Source organism: Dryas octopetala, chromosome 5 (assembly GCF_963921425.1).
Source record: "Dryas octopetala chromosome 5, drDryOcto1.1, whole genome shotgun sequence".
Classification (NCBI taxonomy): domain Eukaryota; kingdom Viridiplantae; phylum Streptophyta; class Magnoliopsida; order Rosales; family Rosaceae; genus Dryas; species Dryas octopetala.
Window position 1 is genome coordinate 20,301,540 of NC_141370.1, and position 9,349 is coordinate 20,310,888.

Below are 9,349 nucleotides of genomic sequence, written 5' to 3' on the forward strand. Positions count from 1 at the left end.
GTGGTGTGAGACTGTGAGACTGTGAGATGTGAGTTGAATTGTCCAAGGGACGATGATTCGGTGGTCGAGGCTCCAGGAAAACATTCTATTAAGGGGTTATGATTTTGACGCGTGTTGGGTAGGTTGCTGTGAGCTGATTGGTGACGCGTGGAGTATATGATCGATGAGAATCATGAGATCACGTATTGATTGGGATTTGGATGGTGAAATCTGGGGTGATTTAATAAGATTCTCGGCCCCGTTAAAACGGTTAAAAGGTAAAAGTAAATATAAATATGAAATTGGCGCTAAAAAAGATTGTTGACTCTGAGGTGGTTAATTGGATTGGTAAGGCGGTCAATTCTTTATGATTTGTGATTGGAGTTTGGTACGAAGCACGGAATAGACGGACAGGATGTGAAAGAATAATCTTAGATTCTTAACTGAAAACAAAAAAACGTGCAATAAATATGTGAATTTTAAGTCTCGTCATAGTTTCTCAGGTCCCAAATTAATTACGAAACGTAATCCATAAAAGAAAAAAAAATATTTAAAATCAACATAGTCCATAAAAAAAGAAAAATTGGATGTCCTAAACAATAGTCTTTGTGCTAAGGTAATTTTTTTTTTTGGCCGGGGTCGCTAAGGTAACTTAACATTGCCTATTACCATCTTATAGTCATATTCACTTTGGATTATTCTGTAATTATTCCGAATTATCTATTCCAGTCCTTCAAATAGTTATTAGAGTCCAACATATTGCATACATTTATAAGGTTAATTATGATGTCTTCTTCAAATATGAACCCAATAATACTTGTTCCTTAATGTGTGACCAGGTTCAATGCACCCATCGACAAAAGTCTCCAATTTTCCTTGGTCCTAAAAATTCCATAACTTTTAACTTTCACCATCCAATTCCATTCTAGGTGCTGGGTAGAGAGTTTGCTGCCAGACGACATGTCGAAAACACTTGGGAGCGTTTCCCACAAAAATATAACAAATTCATTTCAAGTCTACACAATGTATGCCCAACAGTTATTATCGCTCTCCAACACTTTGATATTATGTAAGCAATGATAGGACACAACATTAAGCCAGAGAAACTCATTGATCATTGTCTCCTTTCCAACTATTCCTTTTCGACCATTCCTTTCCAGAAGCACATAGATAGATACAAAGAAAACAATAGCAGTGGATAATCCTTCATATGGACAACAACATCTTGAAAAGCATTAACCCAGTAGAAAAAGCATATAACCTGTTCAAAGTCATAAAACCAATTCAAAAACGAGATACTAAAGTTAGTACTAAGCTATGCGCATTCTTCCTTACTCTCTAAATGAAAAACAGATATCTACTCTAAGACAAAATTACACCAGAAAAGCATGCCCCTGGCCCATTGTTAATATGCATCTCCAATTTGATCTCGCCCCATGCCGCGACGATCATCTCGTCCCCTACCCATGTACATAGGCCGGTTATAGTCTTTTGGTGGTGGGCCACCCCTTAACGGTGACCGGCTTCTCTCTCTAACATTATGTGCCCATCGGCCACGGTGAGGAGGAAGTGGTGGTGGTGGTGATGGAGGAGATGGTGGTCGCCTTTCAAATGGTTTCCTTTCATTGAAGAAGCTATCCCTTCCGCGATCTCTATTACCCCAATCCATAGGAATAGGCCTATCAAACTTGGCTCTTCCTCTATAGTTGTCTGGGTAATCAAACCGATCTCTTCGCATTTGGTGATCAGGAAACCTGCCTTCATGCCTTGGAGGTGGCAGCCCAGCTCCAAACTCTCTAGGGCCATCTCTAGCCCAGCCACGAGGAGGAGACCTATAGCCATTCAAGGCCCTTCCAAAGGGAGGATCAATTGGGGTACCAGGGAAGCGTCTAGGGGGAGCATTTGGAGGTGGTGGGCCAGGATAACCCCTTCGAGGACTTCCCCCAGGTCCATAGCGAAACTTATTGCACTTGTTGCAGTACTCCCGCCTTGCAAAGTTAAGGTTGCCACACCTGGAGACAAGGATGTGAACATGATGAATGCATAATTACATATTTACATGCATTGCAAAAAGAAAGGAAAATTGAAAGGAAAAACATTCAAACCTACACCAAAATTGGAAAATGAAACTGCTAAGACTATTAAAATTTAAAATTATATTCTGAACACAGTGATTGGCTTCTAGCACAAACTTATTAAAAATTAGACTGCAAGGAACAACATTCAACTAGGATAAGCACTAATTCTCTACTAAATAAATTTGAATACATTAAATTCTTAAATCTGGTAAGAAGATTTTTTAAAGTCTATATGTGTGCCTCTCTCTATTGTCCTTCCCTAATTCAAATACCCTGCCTTTTAAACTAATATCACAAGGAATCAGAACCATGAACCATCTCATGCAATTATTGCAATCGTAGTGCCAACAATTTCTAAAAAGGAAAACCTAAAACAAGAAAAGGACAAGGAAAATGAAAATGAAAAACTAAAACAAAGAAAGGGGGAGGGGAGGAGAATGAACTCACTCAGGATCTGGGCAAAACCAGTCTCCATCCCTTGGTCGCACATTTGGATTGTTTCTACTCCCATCACCTCTGAACGACCCAGGACTGAGCCCAGGCCCATCTAAACCTCTACCAAATGGCCTGCCAGCGCCCCTTCCTCGAGCATAAGGGGATGAGGTGTCTCGAAATCTACCAGGATCCCGTGCACTGCCAAACTCACGACTGCGTGGTAGGCCACCTGAATGATCATACTCAGAATTGTACCGATGATCTGCATCCCTACGGCGTACAGGAGAAGCAGAACCTGCACGCATTCTATATCCTGGAAAAAGGTAGTGAATTGTAAAGATAAGCAACCACCATTACACAGAAAAACAGAAAATGGGAGCATATGTACTTATAGTAGCCGAGGGATCAGGAGTTGTGACCCTGAAACTGCCAAATGATCAATTCAAAGTTTGTAATGACTGTTACCATCACTCAGGGCATCTCTTCATTGTGGGTAGTTAAAAGAAATATAATATAAGTGTGGAAGGGAGTAAGAAGTTCAGACGACACCTGCCCTTGTTACATCTCAAACAACTGGCGCATATTACCAGTAAATACAGCAATGAGCATGTCAAACCATAAATACTCAACCTCACAGTCCTCACCACAAAGGGTAACTACTTGCCATTGAGAACAATGAAATTACAGAGTTCCTATATTTTCAAAAGCCACATCCATCTACCATATGAACCACTACAAGCTTACCACATAATTTTAACCTACATATCCGAAAAAACCCCATAATCATGAATCTGGAGTAACCATGACCTTGCACAGCATTCGCAGTGATAAGGAAGAAAACTTCAACCATATCTGCAGTCTACAGATAAAGAAGATGCATATGCACCTAATTGATACAAAACCAGCACAGAGAACAACAAACAAGTGGAAATTTGCTCCAAGACCTTCAGTTGAAACGTGGCTGCAACAAGGAGCAGTGAAACCAATAGTGCACACCCACACGAAATGAACTGCCAAAGAAGAACACCCACCGAACTTCAAACCTCCAAATGATTCTACAATTTACCCACTCCCAATTTGTTCATTTCTTTCAGAGACCATCTCGCATCTTTTTATGAAAATTCAACGAAAAACCCCAGATTTTACTAGGAAGCATTAAACTACGTGAACTTCCACCTGAACTGCAATGCAGAACCATTCTGAACAGCAGAGAGGGATGAAGCACTTAAGGCATGTCCAACCCGAATAAGTGATTCCCCAGTTAATTTGTCGCCACTAGATATTGTATAACTTAGAAAAGTGGAATTTTAAAGTAGTGGGGAAAGCAATGATCATCCGAAAATTCAAAGGTTCTGCAGCCATTTTCTGGACCAGTTCACCTCCCATCAAATATAAATATAGAAAAAACCTACAAAATTCAAGAGAACCTAGAAATGGACATACTAAAAGAAGTCCCCAGACGTTCCTGCACTCTACACCCAATTTAGCAAGGCTGAGAAGTATAAAGTCATATTAGTTACTATACAACCATCCAATTGACCCTATAAACGCATCTGAAGAAAAAGAAAAAAGGAAAAAATGAGGCCCCAAAAAAACCACCACTTATCACCAGTAAAGCCAACGAAACTAGAAAAGCTCAATGTTACCCCAAAATCATCTTCCTTAATTTCACATCCCAACAAGGCAAATCCAGTACCACTTAACCGACCTGAATTTCCCATCATCTTGCAGTTGATAACCAAATTTTCCATCTTCCAGCACCGTCTCAAAGTAACCCAACATGATAGCATTTGATGGTTGTAAGTTCCCCACAAATCTCGCACCATGTCATGTGCCCAGAAATTCTTAGGAACAAATCCCTCTCAAACTTCCAGTTTTGACCAGCATTTCAATAAAACTCTTAGTTGATAAGAACCGGACTCTATAACCATCAATCCCATAAAAATTCAGACAAATACCACAACCATAGGCAATACAACAAAATGAGGCCCAGGCACCTATATTCATTGATGCAGCAACCCACCAGTTCACACATCATGTAAAATTCCCATCAATTATATCTCCCACAAACAAAAATACCCACAATATGAAAAAACAATTCCCCCAGACCATGATCCAAGACTGCACTCACACCAACATGCCTTCCCTCAAGATTCAAGTTCTTGCAGGCGACATTCAGAGCTGTAACACACAATAGAAGATTTTATTCACAGTTTGACACTTTATAAGTGGATATAGATCCACATGTTCGACATGAAGTGTAAGCAACAGACAACAGGTTCTAGAAACCCATTTGTTATTATGACTAGGAAAAACTCATTGGGAAATATTTACAAGACCACCGTAGCTACTTATAATAATCATAAATCTGATTGAGCATATACTACAATTAAAAACCAATTGCTGATAAACTAAGAAGTTACAACTTTAACTTCAATGGGATGGCCAAAAGTGGTATAATATGAAACTTCTATCATAAACCCATCTTGGGTTGAACGACAATACATGTGCTTGCGTGTGTTACCATAGTCAATGGAAAGTTTAATACATACCATGGCTTACAAAGATAAATTAACACATACCAAACTGGGGAAGACAATAACACATAAACAAACAATCATGACTATTGAATCTATAAGATGAATTTTATGACTAATAAAATTAAAGGTTTAAGTACAACAATTTCCGTGCTGCCTAAGTTTCATACTCAGCTGCCCAACCACAATTCCTTGTAAAACCAGCAAAAAATTTGTACCACAAAATACCCAATATTAAACATGCATATATATTCATACACACTACAAGGCCATAAAGGAAGGGAGGTTGGTATATAATAAAACCACCAAAACAAGAAAAAAAATACAAGCTCAAGACCGTAAATCCCTAGCAATTGTTAAACCGATTTGAACATAAATCACTGTCAAATAACAAATAAACCAAGCAAAAAAGGAAGCAGGAATTATAGAGACGAACCAGGGTCATCGTTATAACGATCCGAACGAGTGTAATGAGGAGGATCGCGGCGAACCTCGCCGGGCTCGTAGTCGCTGCCACGGCCACCTCCACCGCCACCACCACCACCACCGCATCCGCCACCGTCGCTGGTGGAGGGCCGAACGACGAGGCTGCTCAGAAGAGGCTGATGGTGCGACGTCGTTTGGTCCTTGTCCCTCGAACCCATGGTTCTGTTAGCTCAGCTGTTCGATTGCGATGAGTTGCAAGAAAAGGTACGGGGGTAATGTAAGACCTAATGTGTATGAGATCTTTCACTTAAATTACATAAAAGGGTGATACTTTTTCCCGGTTTTACACGATAAGAATGTTGTTGTCGTTTAGGTAGAAGCGGGGTATTTTAGGAATGCGGATAATAATGTAAGTACTGCGTTGGAGGGTAATTGGGTAAATTACATTGTTAAAAAGGCAAAACAATGTTCAGCCTGGGAGGCTGGGCCTGCCAATAGTGCTGTGTTCGGAAGGAGGAATGTGGCGGCTGACACTTGACAGGATGCCGAGTCTGGGCCTAAACTCGGAGTTGGGCCCTATTGTCCTTCAGCCTTTGGCCCCTATTTTCACTGAGAAAAATCGACTATTAAGGGCATAATATACATTCCTTTCAAGAAACAAAAAAAAAAAAAAAAGGGCATAACATACATTTTAAGGATTAAAAAATGTGTCCAACCAACGTCCATCAATCGGTATTGCAATGCCGTTACATTTATATTAAAAAAAAAATTCTAAATTTTAAATTTTAAAATTTAGAAATCTCTTAAAACCTACTAATTGTATATAAACTCAAATAAGACCTAGTCAACTAACAAAATAAGAAACAAGTAGGAAATTTAGAAAAAAAATTACCCATTACAGTTGCACTTACAAGTGTGACTTACTACAATAGTCGATCAAACGCATCTTAATTCGCCTATGGATCGTCATTGTTCCAAAAAATAACACAGACTCGTTTTCATTAACATATTTTTCTCTTTATATGTTAGGAAAATGCATACTCACTTTTGAGTCTTTTCAAATTTTATTAGGAACTTTTTAGTAGTTTAGTTAAAAATGAATGGTAATACAATTTAGTTCATCAATCATTCAAATTAATTATCTAGCAACATGTGCAAGAAATTTTTTCCAAGTGTTATAATGTTTGACATTTTATGTGTTTAGAGTGTCAATCACGCAACATATATACATACAGAAATGATCACTCGTTCATCATAGAACATAGAATTTTTCGCTCACCTAACCACCCGCTCACCACAGAGCGGGGAATTTAATGATCGAAACTGTCCATTTTTTAGGTCCATCCTTAAAGATCGTTTATAAAAAATCAGCTAAATTAGTAATTGTTTAGTCCTTCAAATTTTGCAGACAAATATAATTCATCAAATATAGGAGTAATACGTATCTAGCTGAGAAATTCTATTAATTAAGGAGTCATATCTAAGGAATTCTAATAGAGTTCAATACCCCTGTTGACTCAATAATCAGAACGATTTATTTTTAAAATTTCTATTCAAAAATTAATATTGCGAAACTTAAACAAATCAGATGTATCATGTATCATGTCTATTAGAAATTTAGAATATAGATAAAACTGCTACAATAACCTGTATTTTTATATGGGACTATGAAATTGCTAAATTCTATTATAGAGTGCTAAATTATATACAAGGAGTAAAATTTCGGTTTCGAGGAAATTTCGATTAAAATTTCGATTTCGACAAAATTAGACAAAAACGACGGAAATTATTATCAAAATACGGAAATTTTGAATGAAATTTGACCATATGCTTATTTAACATATTATCTATTACATTGATAAAAAACATTAAAGAAACCAAATTATATAGTAGGTTTCATGTGATATAAGGTGAATATAATGCGCGCTGGAGACAAATACTGTTAAAAAAATGGGTCACTAATTAATAATTACATAATAAAATTACACGAATAAATCACCAATGTGGCAACGGAAAGTAGCAAGTTTACTCAAAGGGACTTGAAAATGGTCTTCAATAGTTAAATTAAGTCGAATTGGGTTAAAATAGAACCAATCCGATGGCAGCAGCGGCGACAACTGTTTACCTAAAATTTCAATACAAATTATCAAAATTGGAAAACCAAAACATTAAGGAAATGAAACTTCATGATAAGGGGATAAATTTCTTTTTCATAATTTATGTTTACAAGTTACAACTAAACGAAACACCAAAATGACCAGATCAAACCCCAAATAAAATCTCAAACCTTTTTTTTTCTTTCCAATTGCCTAAAGACTCTAAATCTCAATCTACCTTAAAAAAAAAAAAAAATTTCCTTTTTTCTCTTTTTTTTTTTTTTTTTTTCCTTTTCCTCTTCTTCCCCCGTGACCTTCCTCCTTTTTTCTTTCCTTTTCCTTTTCTTCCCCCAGTGCCCAGACGCCCACTTTTCCATTCTTCCTTTCCTTCTCCCTCCTTGCCCAATCGCCAAGTGATCTGCGCCCACCTCCCGCGACCAAAACCCACTCCTTGCGCCGCCCGCACCTGCGGCTTGCCTCCTCCCTCCTTCCCCAACCAGCCCGCTCGCCTCATCCCTCCTCCCTCAGCCAGCCTCGCGCCGTCGCTTGCCTCCTCCCCCACCTCGTCACCGGCAAAAAGCACAACGAGATCGTCCTCAAGCTCGACCCCAACAGCCAGATCATCGAAGACGACTTTCTCGGCGCCAAGGTGATGTGGACAGTCGCGAAATTTTGACAAAATTTTGACAAATTTCGCCGACATTTTACAAAATTGCACGTGAAATTACTTCGAAATTTCGGCCGAAATTTTACCGAAATTTCGCCGAAAAATTAACGGATATGGTATAAAATTTCGGGACCCCCAAAAATAAAAAATTTCGACAAAATTTCGCCGAAATTTTCAAAATTTCACTCCTTGATTATATATACAATCTGAAATTGCTAATGCAAAAGACAAAAATATAATACTTTTTCATAAATAAAGATGTTAGCGCATGTGATCGTTTGTCGTTACCAAGTACACGCGTATGATGTCGGGCCCGCCCAATGCCTTCCCTACAATTTAAGAAAATTACAAGGACTAAATACAAAAAAAAAATTCTCAAAGATGTAGATGGAAGCTCCTTCGGTCCTTTACGTCACAGAGACCGACCACCAACAGCTGCCACCTGGACATAAGGTGCGTAACATCACTCGCGCGCAATCAGACACTCTTCACAACCTGAACCGCCAAAAGTTTTAAAATGACGATAAAGCCATCATACACGATGAGGTGTCGCCCAGATGGCACTACCACGTGTCCGTCAAATCATCGGTAGCACCCAATCCGCGACTGGTGTAGCTTACAGTTAATTTTACTAATTAATTAAATTATTAATTATTCGCAGCTGTATCTCCGTTTGTTTTTCTCTGTATTAGTCTCTCTTCCTGTGGAAAAGAAGAACGAGGTGACTCTGTTGCTTTCTCCATAATTAACATTTAACAAAACCACTATCACTTGTCAATTATAAACACCAGAACCACCGATAGCACGCGCTCAATCTCATATTGAGAGCTTTGTTCACGAAGGTTCGTATTAGTTCAGAGTCGTGAAGGACTTTGAGTGAGAGTGTGAGACTCATTAACATCGATTCTCACAAGTGTTTGATTCACTGCTCGAGTTTCAGATCCGTTGGATGATCCGAACGTATTGAAGGTATTTAGCTTCGTATAGTTTTCGATGAACTTGAATTTCTTTGAAACGCAACTTAGAGCTCGTTATGGTTTGATTTTAATTTATCATTCTCTGTTTCCGTCTTTTTTACCTGATTATGAATTTTTTTCTTACTTGAAATTCGAGTTTGTTATTATATTTAAT

At 38.3% G+C, this 9,349-nt stretch overlaps 2 protein-coding genes across 6 annotated transcripts in view; one reads left to right on the forward strand and one right to left on the reverse strand.

The window, feature by feature from the left end:
- Positions 1-1,007: 1,007 nt before the first annotated feature.
- Positions 1,008-5,693, reverse strand: LOC147285514 (RNA-binding protein-like protein). 2 transcript variants are annotated; one of them, XM_086245440.1, is made up of 3 exons: positions 5,466-5,693; positions 2,505-2,805; positions 1,008-1,991 (listed from the first exon to the last, which is right to left on the reverse strand). In XM_086245440.1, exons 1-3 carry the CDS (start codon positions 5,671-5,673, stop codon positions 1,385-1,387), a joined length of 1,116 nt encoding a protein of 371 aa, XP_086101566.1. In that variant the 5' UTR covers positions 5,674-5,693; the 3' UTR covers positions 1,008-1,384. The 2 variants fall into 2 exon arrangements, with proteins under 2 accessions (XP_086101566.1, XP_086101567.1); XM_086245441.1 differs by lacking the exon at positions 5,466-5,693 and adding an exon at positions 2,881-4,539.
- A 3,224-nt stretch (positions 5,694-8,917) lies between these two features.
- LOC147285515 (Major facilitator superfamily protein) overlaps positions 8,918-9,349 on the forward strand; it is a 5,855-nt gene continuing 5,423 nt past the window's right edge. For 2 of the 4 annotated variants that reach the window (XM_086243497.1, XM_086243498.1), the window contains exon 1: positions 8,918-9,187. The gene's annotated coding sequence lies outside the window, so the exon portion shown is untranslated. The remainder of the gene's footprint in view (positions 9,188-9,349) is intronic. The other 2 variants (XM_086243496.1, XM_086243499.1) reach the window with 2 other exon arrangements.